This window comes from Hypoxylon trugodes (genome assembly GCF_022578975.1).
Source record: "Hypoxylon trugodes strain CBS 135444 unplaced genomic scaffold F4822scaffold_9, whole genome shotgun sequence".
In the NCBI taxonomy this organism is placed as follows: domain Eukaryota; kingdom Fungi; phylum Ascomycota; class Sordariomycetes; order Xylariales; family Hypoxylaceae; genus Hypoxylon; species Hypoxylon trugodes.
In genome coordinates this window covers 1,476,360-1,499,988 of record NW_026250024.1, presented here as the reverse complement: position 1 = coordinate 1,499,988, position 23,629 = coordinate 1,476,360, and the positions used below count along the sequence as shown (strand labels likewise).

At 46.8% G+C, this 23,629-nt stretch overlaps 5 protein-coding genes across 5 annotated transcripts; 4 read left to right on the top strand and 1 right to left on the bottom strand.

Moving 5' to 3' along the window:
- The first annotated feature begins 166 nt into the window (after positions 1-166).
- Positions 167-3,170, top strand: F4822DRAFT_416382 (ankyrin). The gene is made up of 5 exons (XM_051459338.1): positions 167-752; positions 805-1,614; positions 1,664-1,736; positions 1,789-2,053; positions 2,109-3,170. Exons 1-5 carry the CDS (start codon positions 495-497, stop codon positions 2,893-2,895), a joined length of 2,193 nt encoding a protein of 730 aa, XP_051310597.1. The 5' UTR covers positions 167-494; the 3' UTR covers positions 2,896-3,170.
- Positions 3,171-3,196: 26 nt separating this feature from the next.
- On the bottom strand, positions 3,197-4,686 carry F4822DRAFT_416381 (glycoside hydrolase family 5 protein). The gene is made up of 3 exons (XM_051459337.1): positions 4,346-4,686; positions 4,122-4,284; positions 3,197-4,065 (listed from the first exon to the last, which is right to left on the bottom strand). Exons 1-3 carry the CDS (start codon positions 4,648-4,650, stop codon positions 3,508-3,510), a joined length of 1,026 nt encoding a protein of 341 aa, XP_051310596.1. The 5' UTR covers positions 4,651-4,686; the 3' UTR covers positions 3,197-3,507.
- A 2,059-nt stretch (positions 4,687-6,745) lies between these two features.
- Positions 6,746-7,651, top strand: F4822DRAFT_433360 (uncharacterized protein; the record flags this gene model as incomplete). Its single annotated transcript, XM_051461827.1, has 2 exons — positions 6,746-7,287; positions 7,318-7,651. The coding sequence occupies 2 exons, from the start codon at positions 6,746-6,748 to the stop codon at positions 7,649-7,651; spliced, it is 876 nt and encodes a 291-aa protein (XP_051310595.1).
- Positions 7,652-8,584: 933 nt separating this feature from the next.
- On the top strand, positions 8,585-9,525 carry F4822DRAFT_374352 (acyl-CoA N-acyltransferase). The gene has a single exon (XM_051456316.1). It carries the CDS (start codon positions 8,864-8,866, stop codon positions 9,356-9,358), a length of 495 nt encoding a protein of 164 aa, XP_051310594.1. The 5' UTR covers positions 8,585-8,863; the 3' UTR covers positions 9,359-9,525.
- Positions 9,526-13,777: 4,252 nt separating this feature from the next.
- Positions 13,778-14,675, top strand: F4822DRAFT_433358 (uncharacterized protein; the record flags this gene model as incomplete). Its single annotated transcript, XM_051461826.1, has 3 exons — positions 13,778-13,992; positions 14,068-14,222; positions 14,365-14,675. The coding sequence occupies 3 exons, from the start codon at positions 13,778-13,780 to the stop codon at positions 14,673-14,675; spliced, it is 681 nt and encodes a 226-aa protein (XP_051310593.1).
- Positions 14,676-23,629: the final 8,954 nt, after the last annotated feature.

The window sequence follows — 23,629 nt, the reverse complement described above, 5'->3', positions numbered from 1 at the left end:
GGACCTTATTCATGTTTAATTTGACCAATTAAATTCGCCGAATCAGTGGCTGAAGAGCGCTAGCGTACGATTTGGAACAGGGGAAGCGTGGCTTAGCGTGTGACGACGCCGCAAATCTCCAAAATGTTTCTAATGGTTAACTCGGAAAGCTGATTGCTGCTGACCTTGATCATCATATTTTATTTTTCGAAAGACCAACAAAGTCGTTTCACGACTGGTTTTGTTGCCTAACAGAATTTGTTACGGCTTTTTAGTCTTTTCTTCAGTTTCGGGGATCGGAATTGTATTATCGATTTGAATTGGGCGTCCCGTAAGCTTGTGACGATTTATAATATCCTTTCAAATTACGAGAAGCATTTCTACCTGAAGCAATGCTCCTTGGCGGCCTGTTACGATTATTCTAATCCAGTCCTACGATCCGCCCCCGAATCATCCGCGACCTTCGAATTCTCAACGTTTTTGAATTGCCAACTTCATATACCATTTTCGCCGTAATGTCTCAAAATACAACACCAAATGCGAATTCCCCCAGCGCTCCCATACAACCCTCATCCAAAGGCACAGCTGTCGCTCCGAAATTAAACTCACAAGACATGGAGATGGATAATCTTCCGAGCGGCGATGCGACGCCGTCCGAACCAGATATCATGCAGATTGCAAGAGTAGGAGATATAGTAGCCATGGAGAAGCTTTTCGAGTCCTCGGAACTCGACGCGACCTACACAGATGATGAAGGCATCACACCGTTACATGTATGCGTCGGTCCGGATTTGTTCTTAACGATTTCTTACTGATGATGAATAGTGGGCAGCTATCAACAACCAATTTGCCATGTGCAAGTTCCTTATCGAGAAAGGCGCGGACATAAACAAGAAAGGCGGCGAAAGCGTCGCAACACCGTTACAATGGGCTGCCCAACGGTCCAACTACTACACCGTTAACCTCCTCCTTCAACACGGCGCCGACCCTCTCATTAGCGATGCGCAAGGTTACAACACATTACATATCTCAACCTTTAGCGGAAATGTCTTGTTAGTGGTGTTATTACTACACCAAGGCATTCCTGTCGACGTCACAGATGCTTTTGGCCATACAAGCCTCATGTGGGCATCATACAAAGGGTTCCCCCAATGTGTGGACCTTTTTCTACGATGGGGTGCGAGTGTGCAAGCGACAGACGAGCAGGGTTTCACAGCATTACACTGGGCATTAGTCAAAGGCTCCCCGCAGTGTATACTGAAACTCTTGGAATATGGATCGGACCGCTTCGCAAAGACAGACACGGGCAAAACTCCTGCAATAACGGCTAAGGATCTTAACACTATCAATGCATGGCATCGAGCTTTGAAAGAGTCTGGTTACGACGAAGACGGACACGCCGTAACACCTTGGTGGCCTGGAGCATCGTTCTTCCTGAAGGACAAGCGAGGATTTATGAACAAATTCTTGTTCCTTTTGCCGATCCCGTTGCTCTGGACTGAGATGATGATATTTAGCTATCTGCCTATTTTTCTATCCATACCAGTCGCGCTGGCGGTAGGATTCGGATTTCAATGGATTACGGGTCAACTTCTAGAATTCGCGCCTCCGGATATGAGACATTTGCATAGAACGGTACGTACTTCATGCTGAAGGAAGAGGATGAAACACTAACAGTTCACAGCCTTGGCTAGCCGGAATCTTTGCAGCATCGTTATTCTTAGTAGGTGTAGGTTGGATTTTGACAGTACTCCCTGGTAAGTTGACCGATTAATATATCTTAAAAACAAATGAATTAACCTGCAATAGCAACTTTTGCTGGCCACCCGGTGCTCAATTTCCTTTTTCTCGCCCTCTACAGTTTAACCAGCTACTTTTATGCGGCCTGCATGGTTTTCGATCCTGGATATGTTCCAAAGCTCAACGGAATCGCGGAGCAGAAGGCTGTCATCGATGAATTGTTAAGCTTATGGAAATTTGACGAATCAAACTTCTGTGTTACTTGTATGATTCGGACACCGCTCCGAAGCAAACATTGCAGACGGTGTCAACGGTGTGTGGCAAAGCACGACCAGTAAGTATAATTCGGATGGACTAAAGCCGATATTCATTTTACTAACATAGATTAGCCACTGCCCCTGGGTCAACAATTGCGTCGGCGTCAACAACCATCGACATTTCTTCCTCTACTTGGTTAACCTGATTTTCGGAGTGCTATCCTTTGACTGGTTACTTTACTACTACTTTTCCGAATTACCCAAGTCAGGTTCTCCAAATTGCATTCTCTTAGCAGAGCCCATCTGTGCTGTTGTAAGCGCAGATCCATATACGGTAGTGCTTGGCATATGGGCAACACTGCAGCTCACATGGGTTGGCATGTTGATTTTCGTGCAATTCGTGCAAGTCGCGCGCGCAATGACGACTTACGAAAACATGTACGGTATTCAAGACGGTTCAGCGTCTTCATTGGTTTCGGCGTTTACTAGTACCGGGGCGCCTCTTGATCCTAACCATCCTGACGCAACTACACCACCCTCCGCTGCGGCTGATCCGCTAGGAACCGGTAGAGGAGCGCATGCGCATAAGCATAAACAAGGCTTCTTGAAGCAATGGGGTCGCCTCCTCGGAGTTGACACGTTTATTGAGACGGCCACAGGTCGGGGCGCCGCTACTGGCAAGAAGATGCGCAAGAAGAGCAATCCGTACAGCAAGGGCATGGTGCAAAATTGCCGTGACTTTTGGTGTGACCCCGCACCTGTCTTCGGCCGCAGAGAAACAGGCGACGCGATGCTGGGCGGTGAGAAAATTAACTACACCGAAATTTATGAGAGTCCGGCTGCGATGAGCCTCGGTCTTGGCGGTTCGAGTGGACGACGAAGGGACGGTTATGAGAGTGTGGCAGGTGAAGAGGTATAGGCGATGAAGGGATGAACTTTGCTATGGTAGCAGAGGAAATTACGCACGTTCACGACTTTGTATTGAGAAATGTCGAATGACTTTCGTGCGGAAAACACGCGTTGAATTCATGGCGGTCGTTCGAGAGGCCAGGAGCATGGACGACTTACTGCTTAGAGTGTATAAAATTATTAATTCGATATCCACCATGAGACATTGATTTTCTGGTGTTATATCCAGGCGTGCCAAACCAGGAAACAATCCTCTTGATCGAACATATTGAGGATTCTCGTCTACTTCTCTAATCGTTACCTAGGTATAAGTGAGTCCCTACGTACGTACTAATCCTCTACCATATAACTCAAGTTACTTTTACACATTCTAATTTTTATGTTTTTCGCAGACGCTTCCGAACACTTCGGTGGTGTAATACGGTGAGTTACACATCCCTTCTCAACTAGCGCAGGCTTGGAAATGGTGATACAATCGAGCCAGATGTAATATTATAAACGAAAGACTATGAAGTAAGTAATACAAGGTTACTTATGTACAACTCTAACCAATATGTGCCATCAAAATTCGGGCTTCCCGGAACGAATATGCCAACACGACCGAGACTAAACCGAGACTGTTCTAACCGAGGACCTTAGACCAGTCCTGGGCAGCGGCAGCGTTAGAAGCGCCCTTAACAACGGATGCAATATCAGTGTCGCTGTCGACGAAGATGCCGAACTTGTCACCGCTGTCGTTGCGAGGGTCGTAGCTGCAAGTAGCCTTAGGCAGGAATTGCCAGTACAAGTTCGGGATTCCAGCCTTGTTGATATCATCAGCGTTGGCGGGGAGCTCGCTCTTAGGGCTGTAGGAGCCGGTGTTCACACCCCATTCTTCAATGAACACGAGCTTGCCGTTTGCCTGTTGTAGCCATCCCTTCGCGCTGTTCTGCCACTGGTTCTGGTTCGAGGATTCACCGCCGCCGTAGCGGTGCACGGCGATTAAATCGATCTCGGAGCATTGCGTTGCCGCGGAGATGAAGGTGCAGTCGTGTGAGATGTCGCCACCTATGCCGCCGGTCGCGATTTGGATCTTGTTGTCGGCGCCAAGGGTTGAGCGGAATTTCTTGGCGCGGCCGCAGAGCCAACCCTTCGGGTCGTTGTTCTTGCATACGTTGAGGTTGGAGGACATGGGTTCGTTCTGGGTTTCTATGTGTTAGTGCTGGTGTTGTGAGTGGATGTGGGAGAGGGTCTTACCTGGATGTCGAATGCCAAGATGGCGTCGCTCCACTCCTTCCAGACTTTGCCCGAGGTAGCTCCCTTGTAGTTGAGGATGTGGTCGATACGCTTGTCAAATGCGTCGAAGGCATCTTGCGAGCTGTAGAAGTTGTCCTTGCCGAACTTGTCGTAATACACGTCCCTGTTCATATTGTTAGTCCAGAGTCTTTAGTTTAGGTACCATCACAAAAGGTATTACTTACTTCCTGTAGTCGCCGAGGAGCGAGTTCGCATCGTGGGGCGAAATGATGGCCTTGATGCCCTTTTCAGATAGCTTCTGGATGACCTTGTCGACGGCGTCAAGAGTCTGATCGTTGTACGTGCCCAGCGTAGTCTCGAGCTGCGGAACTTGTACTGAGAGCTTGCTGCCCTTCTCGCATTGTCCGTTTCCAGCTTGGCCATTCACCCACACACGGACAACCTTGGCGCCATAGCTCTGGAGGGTGCTGATGTACGCATCTTGGTCTGAGTCTGACAAACCTGGTAAAAAGTACAGGTTAGAACCCATAAACGACTTTGAGCCAGATTGTCTCGTTTCGAGAGGGCTAGCGAAAGCGCTTGGGAGCGCCGCGGCGCCGAGACTAAGGAGGAAAGAGGCCTTCATTGTTCTGGATTCACGATTGTTAGTTGAAAAGAAAAGAGTTGATAGATTGTCGAAGCTAATTGGCTTGCTTGCTGGAGGAAGACAGAACAATGTCGAGGGTTCAGGCTTGATATTTATATGAAGATTTCACCACCTGATGCCCAACTCTGGTATATGGAATCGCCGCGTTAGGTACTGCAGATCCCCGCCCTGTCAACTCGATTAGAACACTCAAAGTCACTCCATCTAATATTGAAGTCAAGATGGGTATCACAAATCGCCGCATGAACCTCGATAGCTTCCCGGTCTAAAGCATGAAGGGTTACCCAGTACTAATCTGACGTGTGAGGAAGGTGGTTTTCTCTCAATACTCAACGTCATAAGTTAACCATACATATCCTCATTTTTACTTGTTTCCATTGAAAATAGGGATTATGTACGTATTGAGGTCCGTGCCGAACCCGTTTCTATTTGCTTAGCGAATCCGGGGAAAGGAGGTGGCGTCTGAGTAATTTCGCACTATCACGCTGTATTTGGATAGAATTTCACCACAACATCGAAAGATATCCCCTTAACTATGCAATGAAACACTGATATTTCTAGATAGGCAACTCGAAGTAATTTCGCATTAATCCGGTAACCCCCAAATATAGTATATGCCGATCAACTGGCACCGGAGTCGGTATCCGCTTTAGGGACTTAACTATCTCGACGTCGTCTCTTGCTACTTCACATGCGAACTAGGTAGGTGTCTTTGAAGTTTAAATCGTTCTCGGTCAGGCGCAAGATGTTCCTAGTTTTAAACGTATTTTTGATATCGGATCTCAAAGGCTGCAATACTTGAAACCTGCGTATTTATTATGTCTATGGTACCTACATTAGACCGGAATCAAACCATGAAGGAAGCTTAATATCGATATGGAATACCTGGGGTAGACTTCATCACCTACTAACCATATCAATATCGACTACCTGCATATCCGATCGATCCTTTATTGCTTACCTGTCTCAGACGGCCAATTACGACCTTATGAACCCTGCCCTCCAATGTTTCGATGCGGCTGCACGATTCAGGGGTTATGAGGCTTAAACCTAACCCCCTGGAATTCAGCTGAGTTCTCTCATAAGAGCTATGTGACATTAAGCTAAGTTGATCGTCCATATCGAACGCTTTTTAAGATGAATACCCCTCGAAAGCAACGAATGCTCAATTTTCACCAGACGTAGATAGCCGTTTAAGATGGTTAAATATAGAATGGAAAATTGTATTGTCTACCTAGGTCCCTATGTGATAACTCAAGTTATCATATTTCACGTAAGATGCAAATATCATGCATCTGTTCTACCCAATGTGTTGCTTAGAATAGGTTAATACTTGCCGATGCGGCTCAATATGACGAAATACCGGATTCTTCGGATTGAATATTGTATTACAAGACTTTCAGCCCCAAGAGTGAACTCCTAATCGACCGAATATCCCTCTTTCTTCTAGAAACGGAAACTTATCCAGTCTAATTTTATTCAACTAATAAAGTAGCCAGATGTATAGCAAATTGAGGTCGTAGTATGATTAATTATCGATATGGGGTAATTGCCCAGGGGAAATTATATGCCGCAACTCGCTTTCTAGGGATTTTCTCAATGCGACAAGCTTCAAGCAATCATCAGTAGCTCTGCATATGATGTATCATACCTAACAAACTAAAAGACCCAACCGCTTGGAATGGATGTTTCACTTATATATTGACATTTCTCCAACTAACCAGGTACCTACCGGACCATCTGGAAGCATTTCTCGAGGAACTACTCTCTCGTGTAGGGGCTCGTGCAAACTTCTTCTCATTTGTACCATTTCTGCTACACGAATGATATATAAGAACGACCGAAAATAAGGGTTTAGTTACGCATGCCGAGGCTGCTATTTCAAGTTTTTCCTGCATTTAGATGCCGATGTTGGTATCCTTTAATATAGCTGTCATTGGATTTACATGTGTTGAGACTCCCTTTGCCGCCGAGGAGCATGACATATTCGCCTACCCAAGCTTCAAGGCCTCTTTCGCCATTTCCACCTCCATATTCTTCGCTTATCCCACCATCCTCGCCTCTGCTAAGTGAGTCCGCAAAGAACAACGACGTCATCATAAGGATACCGGTACAAGCAGTCCGGCGCACCCAATCAGCGGCCGACATGCAGGACACTCCAGAAGCAAAGCCACTGCCTGCCAAACTCCCTTCGGACGCCACCAAGGAGGGTCGGGGTGAGACACGGAGGTGGAATAAGAACATCTTCAAGCTGGCGCAAATTTCTACTGGAATCGTCACCAAAGCACATAAGGATTCTCGCCGGGCCGACCCAGAGATTAATTCGAATAGTGAGAAAGGAAGTCCGGAGCCGTCACCGACGGTACCAGCCACTAGCGCAGAGGGGCACGATGAAGTAATCCGGGCAAAGCCAGAAGTCCCGAGCCATCCAGCAGATGACTGTACCAATCATACTTCGAAAAAGGTGGTTCCCGAGTCGGAGAACGGAAGCAAGAATGGTGATCGTAAGCTCACTGGTGAGTAAGTCTTATGGTTACACCGAAATTACAGGGGCGAGGCGACGTTCTTAAAGGCATGGGGGCTTCATATTACGAGGGATTCCGATCGAGAACGAGGATATGAGATTCTGAGAGAGCTCATGGCTGCGGAGTCGCCGCAGGAAGAGGAGCATTCGAAACGGATGAAGAGCCATGGGGGACAGCGAGACCAATATGGAAGAGTGCAGTTTACCACACAGTCGATCTCATCGGCGGCGACGAGGGATAGGGAGTCTTTGCACGTAATTGAGGAGGAGGCGCGCGGCCGCGGATTTCATCAGGGTTCGGCTAGGAGAGTCCGAGGGCAGGCTGGAGGAGATCACATTCGCCAAGCTGCGTCACGTTGATGTAATTCACCCCGAAGGTGACCGGGATACGTCAAATTCGTATTGAGATTTTCTTGGGCTAATTGGAACTAGAGGGTTATTGTTTTGGATAGGTAATTAATCTTATAAGAATACCCATTATAAGCAGGTAACTTTTAGTAATTCATCAATCATATAGTGCGTAGGGTATGCAGTCTTACTTGCCTGGTCTTCATATCCCTCTTACCGTGCGACGCTCGCTGTCTTTGACAGAATTTCATAACCCGGAAGCCGAAGAGCTCATCATTATTCCACTTGGTTAATACCAGGTAGGTAGAAATTCCGATGGCTTGCATTCAGCGAAACGGAGTTATGGGAACCCGATAATACCCTTCAGAATCTCTCATGCCGCAGATCAATCCGATTTTACGCCCACCCCATCACGAAACAGATAATGATTGATTGCAGAAATGGCTTCTGCAGGCTGGGAAACTGGATTATCTCGTCTCCATGCTGCATGTGTAAGGTACTTAAGGCGTAGGAAAAAACTCGATAAGGAACGACGGATTTTCCCCCCCACTCGCGATCGTGTTCGTAATTCATGTCAAGTTCTAATTACTCCGCCAAAACACCCCCAAAATTCATCGCGACCTGGACATCAACGATTGAGAATGGGTAGTTATTTACTCGCGTAACTTCACGGTGGAATCGTACAGGTAGTGCTAGGCGAGTATTTGATGAAATTAATCTATCACCATCCTTGAATCGCCAGCTAGCGACTCGTACTCGTTGCAGCTGCTCTCCTTTTGCTCATAGTGAATGCGCGCCGAATCGCGGGGTAGCCAAGCTCAATAAAATCGGCCGCCGACACGGTTTCATTCATCAAGGATGTCGCTCAAAACCAGCGCGGAGGGTATATAAGTTGGTTCTCCTCCACGTAGGCCGTCTTCGAGCGATTGTGAAATAATGAAAAGGTGTATTTCGCAACTTGAGTAATGATTTAGGTGCACGCGGGATGTTAGTAGATATTTTGAAAAAGGGTCGGTGCTAGGAGGATCACCAATACTGTGTGCTAATTAATTAGCGCATTTCTTGATTTTAGGGGCTTTACACACTCAAATAATTCAATCTACGTAACGTCTCCCCTGGACTTTGTATGCGATATATCGAAATCGTTGCTTTCGAACGCCTTCTCAAGATCTTCGTCGTTTTCCAACTACTTTTTGCGGACGAATCAACATCCACCGAAGACTTATGGCCATGTGGCGGCAGCTCGCTGACGATGACGTTGAATCTCTTCTGCGCGTCGCAGACATCATTGACACCGAATTGCCAGAGAGCCATGATGTCGTTGCAGAACGATTAAAGCTATTCCCGGATGGCTGTTTAGCGCTTACAGAGAACGGAGAACTCTGTGGGTATGCCATTTCACATCCTATTCGTCGTCGCCAGCCTCCAGCATTGGACAGTCTACTTGGAGGGATAGCTCTCGACGCAGACCAGTACTACATCCACGATGTTTGCGTCCTACCTGAGCTCCGTGGGAAGGGTCTAGCCGCGCAAGCCATCAGCAAGCTCCTTGGAATTGCCGAACGTTACTCAAGCGCCTGTCTCGTGTCTGTTTATGGAACCGCGCGATTCTGGGCACGCTACGGTTTCCTCCCGCCACCATCTATCGACGAAGTTCTGTTGGTCAAAGTACGCGGATATGGAGACGATGCTACCTATCTTGAACGTCTTAAAGTATAGTAATAGCCTTGTAAGTGGCTCCGATCGTATCCCGAGCCTGTCAACCAGAAAAGAGAATGCGGTCCGACCGTTCAGCGCCTATTAGGATGGCTAGTTAGAAATTTTGAACCGCTTTTGAGATCAATTATGTCGACATATAACCGCACCCACCTTTGCATATACCCAGGCACACAATGTCTACTCTTCGGTCCAGCAGTACTAGTAACGCCACGCTCATTGCGACAGGAGGAAGGTTGACAGGCTATCCCATTTATTTTCAGCCACTACCTACTGGGTTGTAGCTGTATAACTTGCGTGCTATAATCCTTGTATAACATAGACAGCTCAACTTTCATGTTCAAGGACATATCAGACTGGTTGGAATCGCCTATTCTAGATGCTAAGGTCATGTCGAAACCTGTTGGCACCATGTTATTCAAGCGCAACAATTCAAGGAATGACCTGGACTCGAGGTGGATGGTTCTTCCCAACATAAATTATGCTATCGCACTGCAAGCCCCCCCCCAATCCGATTCCCGCAGCCTTGTCATACTTGGTAGGAGGAATATAGGTGTATATCTAGTTAGAGAAGTAGATACCAGTCTTTCGCCCACGCCCTCCCCTTTCTTAGTCTATACCCTGTGCATATAGGCTACGTAGACGCTGTAATTATGTAGATATGACTGGAAGTAGGCGCGTAAACCTATTAAGGTACCTTGGTATTATTGAGCCGGACCAAAGATGCCGTCCACACCTATTAGCGTCTCGAACCAGAATGATGTGTTGTTCTTGAAGATTAGTTCTACGCCACGATGTGCCAGAGAAATACCGGTGAGCGCTTTGCTGGCATGATACACCAGCAATCCTCGAGTTCCTAAAGAACCAGCTTCCGATCTTGATCCCCCACGCTAGAGTTGATTTACATCCCGTCAATACCAGGGTATGGCACACCACGGGCCAGTGGGCTGGATTGATACGGGTCACAACCGTTTTGGTAAAGATTCGCCGTGTATTGGCTGGGAGGCGTCTGCGGATAGCTCGAAAGCCGCGCCACATTCTGGGAAGTTGGCCAATACGGATCCAGGAAAGCTGTGAGCTCGCAGATAGAATTTTGACGCGTGAATTAGTGCTTACTTAAGTAGGTGCCTTTCGTATGAAAGAACAGATAGAAATCGATTATTTGCCTATGTATCCAGATACCTACTCAGGTACCCACCGCTATAGGCATTCGAAGATACGGTACCTAGGTATTGAGTGCTGTAGCACGCCGGCGCTGGGGGTTACTGTTATACAAAGAAGAGTGGGCGGTCGGTAACAAGGTACCGGCGACCCTACTCTTGATATTAGCTATGAGGATGGGTTTATCAAATAGAGGTACTTGTGCAAACCCCTGATGTAGTCACCTCTATGCCAAGGGGGCAGGGCGTCTGCTTTTCTTTCAGTAAGGACCTTGAGGTGATGATTACTAGACATAGCTACTCACATGGCACCATAGCTGACATGCAACTGATTATCCGGTCAAGCTTTCTATTTCGTCTGTTAGGGTACGCCGAGTAAGACCGGCTCGTTGCGGTACATAGGTAGATATCAATGGCTTGCGTGACCGTGTAGGACACGTATACGTGCTTCTTTTTCTTCCCGTCGCTCAAATAAATGCTTTAGCTGTCGCATCTGCTACCGACGCAATTCCATCTGAATTTTCAACCGTTACCCGCAAAGATCTAATAGAGGTCGAGGCATCTTTGGGAGTTGGACGACGATAGCCACCCGGCCGCTTTCGAGGTTTCCAATACTAGGAACTCCATCACCGGACTAGTATTCCAGGTACTAAGTACCTAGGTACATTGACGGAATGTGATAGGCGCCGTTAGAAATAACTACCTAGGTACTAATATACCTTCACTCTGGCCAGTATTTCCAAAACTTTGCAGGAAGACAGCAATTGAAACGTTCGACTCACAGGGGTCATTCGATCTCTTGCCTTCCTTTTCTCGGCGGCAAAAAAAGCCTTTCGTATTAAACTATCTTCAGCTTCGAAGATACCTAGGTACCTATACCAACCACCACCGTTTTAGGATATCGCGATTAGTCACCAGATGCCTAAGGTATGCACAACCCCCCTAGGTACCAACTCGAACAAGGATCTCTGAAAGTGGAACCGGATCGGTCAACCATAAGTACATGGAGTTCACAAGCTTAATCGAGGCAATTACGGAGTCCCGGTCTCCCCACGTGGGGATGCGGAATCACGGTAGTAGTCAACCTAAGGTATTAAAGTTCAACTACCTACCTAGGTACCTACACTGTACGAAGCCCATAAATTAAAGTTTCCGGAACTACTGAAATCAGTCAGTTCTGTACCGATCAACTAATCGTAGTGTGCCCGACAGTATGGGCGTTTAAGTCCATTTTGAGTTAGGCTGATAAATTAGATCCGATCCTACACAGTGTGATGCACTACTCTTAGCCCAGACCACGTATTGACCCATTGCAAAACACTAAACCTGTCTAAGATATAACGCGACAGGAAAATCTTTTATGCAAATTTACTTAAATACCTAAAAATGTTTGTCTACCATGAAAATAACACCCTAAGGCACCGAAAGTGCGCCCTCATAATCGTTCACTACGTCGACTTGAACTGTGCCGAGATAAGTTTAGCGTTATTTGATTGTGGCGGACTAGGTACCTACCAAGAGCGAATCCGGCGAAAAAAAGATCCACTAATGGCGATTATCAATGCTCCTCCCCGCCCTGATCGAATCGACGGATCTATCCGAACTATGAGTGGGGCCGTGTAGACTACCTGGGTACGCACAGTATGAGATAGCAAGAGCGCGTTGAGCCAGCCCCATTCTAACAAATAATCGACCATAAAGCGTTCCTCACATTTATATTTTGAGCCAATGAACTTATCATTAAATTTTGTCCGCTTGCCCAGTACAACTGAGCAGCACCTGAGAATGAACCCATATGATTGTTCCGCAATACGCTGGACTACTCAAAATCTACCTAGTGCCGTCTAATGTCGAAATCGCTTAAAGCAAGGTAATGCTCGATATGTATGATAATCTACCTAGGTGTATATTAGTACCCAAGAGTAAGATATAAGCTGCTAGTAACCACGTAAAGGGTCATCTGAAGCTACTAAATGGATTATCATATTTCGTAGGTACCTCCTCCGTAGGGCCATTTCTCAGACTCTGGCAAAGAACTTTCCGAGCTTTCTAGCCGCCCTCACCACGCGCCAACTACTAGTTAGGTAGGTACCTGGGCACACCAAAACTTCTCTTAGCAAACAAACAGCTAAGCGCATTCTTACCTACCTAGGTATCTAGATAAATACCTAGGTACCTAAGTATGTGAGAAGGTAGGTACCCGCTTCGGTAGGGTGGGTCCCTACGTACATACCTAAATACGTACCCCCAGAGTTACACAGTGTAATTGCGTCGTAATCAGCAGGCCAATCAAGCAACTAACCTAATCTGGAATCACGTAAGTGATTTTCAGCTGTTTCTTTCCTATTTAAATATGTGAAAGCCTCAGGCACCACATCTACTGGCCTAACATAGACTAGCGGCCGGCTCAAGAGCCGATTTGAGTGGTAAACGTACCCCCAACCAACCGGGGCCTCACGTGATACCCCAAGCCTCACAGTCTTACATATCCTAGGTACAAATCAACTCTTAATAGATATAAAGCTAAGAAATTATATATACCTAGGTAGCCAGCCGAAAAAAATAATATTTCCATATGTGATATATATCTCGGGGATCTAAAAAACTGCAATTTTAGAGACGCGATGTGGTTAGGATACGGGAGTTCAGGGGCAGCGCGCCCCCCTTGCCTATACAACTACAACACTAACAGCTTGAGAGACCACACTGATTTCCACGGCATTCCTAGGTACTAGTGTTAGCTTTAGCAGCAATATGCGCGAGTTCATACGCACTTCTAAGGATATTACTACAGGAAAGTTCCATCAGGCCCCTGAGGCATATACGATGTCGTGTTATCCGCAGACCCGCTATCTGATCGTGTTGAGTCATAGATAACTCGCGAAGCACTGTTTCTAGTGGGATTTCTAGTACGATTTAGCATCTAGTGTGGTGCACCTACCTGGTTGACGAAGATCACGCAGGAAAGACGCCTAGTGATCTGGCAACCCCCGGCAACGCGGTGGTGATCCTCCAGAACCGTTCTCTAAGAGTACGCCCTATATAATACCCCCTCCCACCTTACTTTCTTCCCCATTTCTTCTCACTTCTCTCAAAACTTTCCTCAATAAAAAACCAACACACCCATCAAAAAATCACTGACTTTCGATTCTCGCAACCTTCACAACGTCTACAACGTCTACAACGTCTACGCGCCTTCCATCCCTTCTTCCAAATTATCTACTGGGGCTAAGCCGCGGAATCTCACCTCCCAGCCGTCAGGATGAAGTTTACGTTCTACCCTAACGCCCTAGATGCAGGCGTTGATAATAGAATTATCAACGACATCGTCATCAAGTGGCAGCCGAAGGCATTCACGGAGAAGCTAGATGAAGCAGGACGGGACATCAAGCAGCCGCGAGAGCTACTTAAGGCTTTGACAGAGCATCTCATTTATCTGAGTGTCATTCGCGTCAAAGGCGCGACTGCCAAAATTCTGTAAGTTTGCTTGTTATACGACAGTTCTATCTAAATCTTTGAACTCATACTAATCGCGAATTTCCTGACTTTAAGTGCGGCGCCACACAATTTTACCAAAGATTCAATTACAGGCGAAATACGCAAAGAACCGGCATTCCACGTAACTGCCGAAGTGTGGGGTGGACAAATCTCTCGCCATGGCGTCCATGTCTACATGAAGGGAAAATCCTGGGAAAGTCAAGCCATGCGTAAGTAATTTCAAGTCATTTATCATCCCTTCCAAGCTATGTTTTAGATTAAGTATAGCCTATCTTAGCAACATTCATGAGTACTCGCTCCTTTGAAGAGTCCGAAATATAACACGATATTTACTAATACTCGGCGCTATAGTGGGTGAAACATACATCCGGAAGGGTACAGCTAATCCTGCTGCCGAATTCTCAATCGGTTGGGTTCCGCCGCGCCCCTCTCAACCCCCCATGGCGGCATCTGTTACTCAGAAGAGCCCAAAGAAGACTACTCCTCCGAAAAAGCCAAACACACAAAATACACCTCCTACCCCTAAAGCACCTACAATGCCGACGCCACCTACTTCCCCTGAGTCATCGTGGACTTTAGTAGAACCGCGTGGGGGAAGACGAACCTCCAGGGCTGGTGGACAGAACCAGAACTGGCGACAGAATTCGTCACGACGCCAGTGAAGTCGGTCGCGGTGAATAGTGAAAACCCCCAATGACAGGCACAAATGGTAAGTAACCCATATTAAACAGCCCTAGACTTGGCGAATGTTCATTTGGTCTAACTGAGATTTAGTTTATCGCTTCTTGATTTACGCTGTCCTGCCTTCTCTCGGATCAATCGTCATCTCTACTTTTTTTTTAAAAAAAAAAACCACTATATAACGAGTTAATGAAGAAGTTACCTGACAGCAGGGGTAGCTTTTTAAACGATGAACGAGAAACTAACGGGGAAGAAATGATGCCATGTATCAGGCGTGGGATATCACGGTATACCGAGATATATTAATGTTCATGTATCAATTGACGTCTTGTATATATCTACGGATATTGAGTAGTTTGAGGCACTAAAGACCTCTCGAGACGACGCCATGGAGCAGAAAGGGGGCTCTCCTGTTTGTTAGTCTACCTAGGTAACCAACTAATATAAGTTGTCACCGCCTAATGAAAAACCTCAACCAGTTCACCAGAGCCTCCTCCTTACCCAGCTAACAATACCCAAGAGTTCATATAGTCTCTTCAGCGTAGTACAAAGAGGAGCCTTTCCGTCGCTTAGCGATAATGGCTAATACCCCCGCGTCGATTACGCGCCACCGGAGCCCCTTCAATGCGGTCTCGAGGGACTACCACGGTTTATCAAGGTTGAAGAATAGAAATAGACATAGCTAGCTATAATCGGCAGATTGGTATCTTTGGGCACCCAGTATGCCACTACGCTCTGGGGTTCTTTCCATTTGGGATCGTTAAAAGTGTCTGTTGATTGCTGTAACAATTCCATTATCGAGTTCTAATAGACGCAAATAGTGTTATGGACTCTAGACACTCCCTATCTTGACTAACGGAGGGTTCGAAGGGATCAGAAAAATATCCTGTATAGTTGGCAGTTTGATTGGGGTAGTTACGCCTCACTCACCGCAAAGCTGCTTTCAAAAATATCATCTCCTTGGGCTCTGGGTGGAGCCACTGCCACGAGTACAGAGACAAACACTTAAATGCTTACGCGTTGACGATCGAATAATGCTGCTAAGAAAGATTCGGAAACCCCCAGTAACTGGGTTGCGGTCCCTTATAGCTTTTCTGGAGCTAATACTTTTTTTTATAACCCTACCCTTCAGTTTCCCATTTTCTGTGTTCTTTCCTCCCTTCTTCAGCCTTTTCCACTTTTCCGACATTTTGCATTCATCAAGATTTTCCACAACTCTCAACGTCGTAAAGCACTAAATCACATTTCATCTCCTCCATTTCCATATCACGTGTTAGTACTTTCCTAAACTCCCCTTACGCGTTATCACGATGCCGTTCGAGGCGTATCCGTTTGCTCTCCGTGCCGACGTTGACCATAGAATCGTCAATGGCGTCGAGATCAAATGGCAAGGCAGCGCTATTAGGGACAAACTAGACGTATCAGCCAAGAGAACGGGATGTTCACGAGAGTTGATGAAGGCTCTGACCGAGCATTTTGCTTATCTATCTGCTTTCCGCGTAAAGTGCGAAACAATCAAGATTCTGTGAGTCAGCTCCTTTTCACGATTATGTACCTCTTACTAATCACGCGGCTTAAGCGCGTCACCGCACACATTTACGAGTGACAGTATTACGAAAGCCGAGCGCAAAGAGTATGTCGAGCATATCAGTGTAGAGATGTGGGGCGGAGCAATCCGTCGAAGCAGCGCTCATCTGTACCTTGACTTTGAGGACGGCTCTTGGGATAATGCATTCGTCATGGGAGAAACATTTATAAGGAAGCGGACCAGTTATTTCGATTTAGATCTCACCATTGGCTGGTATCCACCTCGCTCGGAACCCGAAGGTGATCACACGGATTCAGCATCGACACTTTCGCAAGACACCACGACGACAACCTCGGCTCAAATAGTATCGACGAAAACGGTATCGACACCAGCGGTATCAACCAAGGTGGCGACCAAAGTCTCATACGCATCGGTGGCGACCATGTCCAGCGCGGGGCCCTCGGTAATCTCACTGAATCCGACAAAATCATGGAACATTCCGCGATCGTCGACTTTCAATAGCTCTATGAGGTATGTGCCCTCCTATAACCCCTATCAAGAACTGGCCATCGATATAACTTGAATTTAGTTATTAGATTGTGATTACTACATAAACTTGCAGCTGCTGCATGTGAGTCCTATTATGACCCCTATTCCTACGCGAAAATCAATCGTGCGGCTAACATTACTTTCACATTAGCAAAAAAGCAGAAAAAACAAAAACAATTTGTATTATCGCTCCCTGCTCATGGGCGACATATATAAACTCTACATTTCTTGTTTAGGGTTGCATTCGTCTTATACTCCACGTAAGTGTTGGCCTCGACAATTTTATATTTCCTATGCTAATAGCTTATAGAATAGACATTTGATTGGTGATCCCGAGAAATCTATGGATAAACTCGGGGGAGATAGACCACGGACCAGTCCACAGGATGATACAACGATACCTAGGATGTGGGATATGTACAATATTTCCTAGTATAGGTACTCCCTGCAGTTGTAATTTCATTCTCCCAGTATAATGAATAGCTTCAGTATTGTAGGCTTACGTCTCCTACATTGAATCGAGTAGAAGTATGAGGTGTCTAGGTACCTAGGTAAGCATGAGAAGAATGTCTATGGTGGTTGGCAACCCGACCCTTTGAGGTTCCCCTGCTCGCATCGAAAGCCTCATATAGGATATACCGAAGTTACGGTGGCGGTATTTTGGGAATATATTTCCCTTGAAGTTCGCCTGTTCCACTGTCGGCCAAACTCAAATCCATGAGGGACAGTGAGCAATACCCAAATGTATTTCAACGAAGGCATAATTACATGATATAACAGGACGAAGGATCGATAAAGCATTATTAGATAACAGTTGAATGCGACTCGTCCTTAGAGTAGGCATTGATGAAGATATAGGGGTGTCATGAGACAAACCATATAGGGGGTTTCAACAACTCTATTGCTGCGCAGGAATGCGCAGGCATCTGCTACGGCAATTGTCGTATGCATATACAAGTAGCCTCCTGGTACCAAGAGCTCCTTCGCCCTTATGATGGCGATATGGGGTCCTCCCAATACTTCCCGAGCTGTATCGCCTCGTATAGCTCGACCACTGACAAGGGGCAGGCTTTTTTTAGACCTTCAAATTCTGGGAAAAGATTTCGAAACCTATTTAGAACTTTAGTAAATCAATCGTTGTGGTCCCCTAACTAGTATCATTGTTAGCGAAGTAGGTTGGTTGTCCTTAGGGACGACTAAGGAGTATCTACGAGATTTAATTTCCCTGCAAAGGGGTAAATTCACTCATCACGCCGGGAAAGGGGTTAGAAAACTTCGAAGACCGGGTATGCTTGGCGAGGAGTTCATCAAGCGGGTTCGTGCCATTGTAGTTACCTAATTCGTCAGAACGTTCTAGTAGCGCGCTTATTGCACTGTGCTGAGAATGGTTCACTACGTTCTGGCAACCATAGGTTGTCAACGATTACGAGCAAACAACAGCTAGCAGCTGCCTTCTGAAGCTTACCTACCGTAGTAACCAGGTTGCCGGAGGTTATATGCAGCCCTCGTCGAGCTAGTTTATCTATGTCCTTACCTTTTCCCCTCCCTCTTTTCCGCTCTTTTTCCTCTCCCCTTCACCTTTTTTTCCCCTGATCACCACTACTTTACATCCACCAAACATCAACCCCTACAACTCTCATCAACGTGGGTTTCGAGTTATATGATTTGTTCTTCACTTCCCTGTCTTGAGATCTACTTTTTTACCTCTACGCCCCTCTGCGCTCCTTTCTACCCTTCTACCTCTACTATCCACCACGATGCCTTTCGCGGCTTACCTATATTCTCTCGACGCAAACGCTGACATTAGATACGTCGGCGGCATTAAGATAAAATGGCAGCCCAGAGCGTACACCGAGAAGCTCGACGCTTCCGCCCAAGAATGTCAGAAATCAAGGGCTTTAATAAAGGCACTTACCGAGCATTATGTTTATCTGTGTGCTTCTCGTATGGGGAGCAAGGCGGCCAAAATTATGCGTGTGGGCTTCTTATCGTAACTTCCCGTTCTTAACTAACCGTGTTCTTGAAATTTGAAGGGCCACACCTCACCCGTTCACTGTTGACAGCATCACGGATGAGACGCGTAAAGATCAGGAGCACATCACCGCAGAAATGTCTGGCGGGAACCCTCGTCGTGGTACTGTCCATGTATACCTCGAGGGAGATGAGTGGGAGAATAAAAACGTCACCGCCGAGACGTTTATACAAAAGGGCGCGAAGGACCTAGATCTAAACCTTAGTGTTGGACGATGGCCGGAACGCCCGAAGCGTAATATCCAGCAGTAGCGGACAATAATGGCCTCGCGGAGTAGTCTGCGAGGCCATTGATTGTGTATGGCATGTACCCTCTTGTATGGGTAAGTTATATTCACTAAGCAATTTTCTTCGAGGTACCTTGCTAACATTTAGAGATAGTAGCCACCGCCGCGACCCCCCCCAACAAAAAAAAAAAACCACAACCGAAAAGCCGTCGCCGTCAGAGAACGAGCGGCGCCCCCAAAATTTCCGAACTATCGATATAATAGCGAAGCCTCCTATGCTGTTTATTCAGAGTTAAACCCGACTCATACATCTGGTAAGCAATACATGATCATCATTGACTTTGATGTCTAGCATACTAATAATTCGCCTAGGTAATCGGTTGGTGGGGAATCTGGACTTGGGAGCTTTATAGATAGATTCAGGAATTTTCTGTTAGACGTACTGCTACACAACTTGGTCACACTATAGAAGGATAGACCTCGACGCATGTAGTGTATATGGGTAGGCCTGCCCAATATATTTCCCGCTGTCCCAAATCCGTTCACTGGATCTAACCTAAGAGAGCAGTGTAGTAAGGTGGCCTTGACTCTCATAAATGAACTAACTAGGGATGTGTAGGGATCAAAAGAACACCTACAACCATCCGGTGTCGATCACAGTGTTTTATTCGCACGACTCGAAGAGGAGTCAGCTGCTATGCCCCGAAATACGTAAAAGGAGATATATACTCAAAAAAAGAGAAGATCACGAAGGTAAGTCAAGAAACGTTCGTTCGGGCCATGTGCTACAGACAAATACGACTCACCCTTAAATGGACTGGGGAATGTGTATAAATAGATCGCGACCCATACCCTCCTCGAAACTAGGGGGAAGCCGTATAGCACAGATTGAATGGTGTCACAACTTGGATTCTAAGTAATTCGAATTATCAAGATTCGCTGAGTAGTAGCGAGTGGCCCCAATCGTAGATACCGGCTCCGGGATCAATCTCGTATATACCCATTCATAGTATGAGATGACCTAGGCCACCTAGTGCTTAGGTAGGTTGGCATCGCGTATTACGACGAAGGGGTAACTTCACTTGTCGTGGTAGCGGAGGAACTAAAACATTTTGAAAATTCAGCTATTATTTCTAGTAAGGGGCCCATCAAACGAGTTGTGGTGGAAATGTCTCGAAAGGCTTCTCCTGGCTTCGTGTCATTATCGCCTGACTGTAATCGAAACACGCCACCGGCTTGGGTATTGTGCTGTGTCGGAGAGTAGGTCGTCTAATCCTGGGAAAGTCACCATTATCCCACACAGGCGTGTAGCAAGCCTCGAGCTCGCGGCATTATTATTGAACTGAGTACTATAGCACATTGTCCTTGTCGGCGACTACGAGGTACGAGGGCTCCTATTCGAATACTGGCCTTTGGTTATGGCCTCGCGAGAACTGTGGCTTAGGTTAAATTGCGTCATTATAATGACATTGAGTGAACTCCTCAGGTAAGAAAGCTGCCGAAAACCGTTGAGGACGAGACAATTGGGCTTGTGAAGGTTTTGCTCGGGAGTCCTCGGTGAGGATTGATTATGTGGGTATAATTAGGAGTTTTATATGGAGTTTTAATTTTCATCGCAAACCTTGGACAAAATTTCCAAGGGCGATTCAATGCTCGGCGACCTTAGAGAGTGTGGAAAATTCGACCTATTTGAGTATTGTCAAGAGCGGATGGCTACCTGGCACCCAGGTACTCGCGAGGCGCGGGCACTGTATGGAAGCGACATGCGCGCCTCAATTGAATTCCTAGGAAGGTCGACAAAGCCCCCTCGCGGATCCATGGTATCCTGGCAGAGCGTATAGAAGGATGCAAGTCTGCCTTTTGCCCTCTAGGCCCAGCTTATCTTCAAACATGATGGGTAGAGATCCCATCCAGCGTGAAATCTGGATACTTAAATGAACGCCGACACAGCAACAACTGGGAGCGAAAATCAGCCTAGAGGTCTCCCGCCTTTTTCGACGTGATTCTATCTTTGAAGCCGATATTACTTACATAGATTGCCCTACCTTCATCACCTCTACAGGTTGATAGGATCAGGCTAGTATGCTTCCACCCAATGCGCTCTGCTCGCGCCCTACCTAGGTATCATTTCGTGTCCGGAGACGAGCCGAGACTAAGCTAACAACAAACCCCGTTATGACTGGCATCAAGTGACTAAGTAGCGCGCATGGGATTATCTTCCGCTAAATGACATAGATTAATGACCGCGGGGATGTTACGCCTTTCCATATCTCAGGGACGGAAAAAGAGCATCTCTATTCAACGTAACTCCTTTCCGCGCCTAACACGGCCAGTCATCATGCGATACCAAACTTCCCTAGTAGAGACCACGAAATGGGGAGCGACCATCCCGAAACTTGGCTTCGACATGACAAAGAAGAGCGTAGACTGGGTTCTCGAATCTACCAAGGTCAGTCTTCTGTGACAGGCGTACGGAAGAGTGGCCCCTGTGGCCATCAGGAGAGCTCCCGAGATTCATTGCACTATCTGACGCTACCATCCAATTCACTACGGATTCATGAACAGAACATTTGAACTCGAAAGTAGTTTAAGCGTCGGACCTTGCGGGTCGTGAAGGGGGACCTAGTCTTACTTTGAGGTCAATCATCCTAGCAAACTCGGTGTCTCAAGAGCCAATAGTTCCATCACCCTAAAGTTGCTGATAGGACGTCTCCCAACCAAGCCTCAAAGTCTACTTAGGTAGTTTGCTTCGCCTGAGGCCCTACCGCCAATCGATATCCCCTCTGGGGAGAGAACCGCAAAGAGACGACCAATAGTCCATTACAACACGGGAGCAATATTGGTAGCTATAATGCTGCACAGAAGAGCTGATAATGCCGATTCGGCATCGTGTTCCTCTCCAAATTTAGACTGGCGCAGGTTTTTTGAAGGTTACGTACGTTCTCTGCCGTTGACTAGGCAAACCCCGTGCGGACATGAGGAATATAAATTGATAGCCGCCCCTAGGAAATTTGATTGAGAAAGAGATGGGCGCAACTGAAGGAGGGCGGCAAGGAGATAGGACCGGACTTCTCTACTCCGAATAATGCGCCTACTAGCGCAAAGGATGCAGCAGTAATATGTCGAAGCACTGTAAAGGGTGTTAAACAGCGAGTCACAATGTAGACATCATTGGCCATCATGCAGGCCACCACTTATGTAAGGAACCAAGGAGTCTATGGGATGAAGAAAGACAAGAAGGGGATGAGAGACGGCCGTGCGCCTCCATTGACAGCCTCGGCCTAACAAACCCACGGATAGGAGCTGTACGCCGACAACTGAGCATCCTCACAACTAGCGATGACCACAGTTACCTACCTGGATATCGCAGCCAACTTAAACGCCAATTAGGTGGCTATCTCTCATGCGCATGTAGAACGTAGAAGTTGTCTACCTAAGAGTCGAAAGATCAGATGGGAGGGGTTGGGATCGGGACATCAGATCGAGATGTCTAGGTAGGTGGCTGGGCGCCTGCATCAGCTGAAAATAGCAAAACTCCGAAACGGAGTTACCCCAAAGCCCAGAAGTTTAGCGCATCACAGTGCCCGAAATCATGACAGTCGGACTACCTGGATCTGTCCAAACAAACACTCCGTTAAAAAAATACGGGTCATATTTCAAAATGCTCATTTACAAGGATTCGATTTAGATAGACAACTTGCAATTAATTTGAATTAATTCGAAGATGGCTTCCGCAACGATACCTAAGGTCCTCTCACAACCGCCTACGGAGCCCGATACTCTAGAGGAGCATGCCAAGACTCTCAGTGGCTAAAGATACTACTGCTGAGAGATTACAATTCCCACCCCGGAAAAGTTCAGCAATGCTATAGGCTTTCTCTGTTCATTGGCGACTATAGATTCACTTAGGCGAAAGAAAAAGCCCTTCATTCGGGACATCAACACTCTAGTTTCGTATCGCGACCGAACAAGGCGGTACAAGAGCAGGCCTTCCTCTCTGGGCTAGAAGAGTGACCATCAGCAATCGATATCTCGATAGGCCCGTATATCGCCTAAGTTTAGGTAGTTTCTCCCCTTCAGAGATTGGGCGATTGCCGACCTGTTGTATCAATGCTACAAGACGAAAGGTCATTTATCTTCGGAGCGGAACGCGATCGCTATATACGCCTCAGTCATTGCTGGACTGATGCGGCAAATCAATACAAGATAAGAAATATACAGCGAAGGCCCGGGGTGCAACTTTTTGCGGGACTTTTGAAAACGCAATACTCTCGGCCCAGATGATCGGCGTTGGTTACGTACGGATTGATTCACTCTGCATAACCCAGTGCTATAATGAAGATCTAGGAAGGGGATAGCGAGAATCGCTCAATGTTACCAAATTTTTTTATTCGCCATCGCGGCGGAAAATGCGGCATCGGAGAATCTTACATTCTCCTACATGCCCCTCAAGGGGCTACTCGACAGATTGGCGCAGCTTCCATACACAGAAAACGAGGGGAAAGGGGACTTCTACGTATACAAGAGGACCCGAGTGAGGACATTCATCATATGAACGAAGTCGACTAAAGCGAACTACTATCGTGTAGTTGGGTTTGTG

Bases quoted from the DNA above. Each gene is read 5' to 3' on its own strand.
- F4822DRAFT_416382 (XM_051459338.1), top strand. From the start codon at position 495: ATGTCTCAAAATACAACACCAAATGCGAATTCCCCCAGCGCTCCCATA. The intron at 753-804 runs GTATGCGTCGGT...GATGATGAATAG, and splicing joins AAGGCATCACACCGTTACAT to TGGGCAGCTATCAACAACCA. The intron at 1,615-1,663 runs GTACGTACTTCA...AACAGTTCACAG, and splicing joins TGAGACATTTGCATAGAACG to CCTTGGCTAGCCGGAATCTT.
- F4822DRAFT_416381 (XM_051459337.1), bottom strand. From the start codon at position 4,650: ATGGGTTCTAACCTGTACTTTTTACCAGGTTTGTCAGACTCAGACCAA. The intron at 4,285-4,345 runs GTAAGTAATACC...CAATATGAACAG, and splicing joins CTCCTCGGCGACTACAGGAA to GGACGTGTATTACGACAAGT. The intron at 4,066-4,121 runs GTAAGACCCTCT...ATAGAAACCCAG, and splicing joins TCTTGGCATTCGACATCCAG to AACGAACCCATGTCCTCCAA.
- F4822DRAFT_374352 (XM_051456316.1), top strand. From the start codon at position 8,864: ATGGCCATGTGGCGGCAGCTCGCTGACGATGACGTTGAATCTCTTCTG.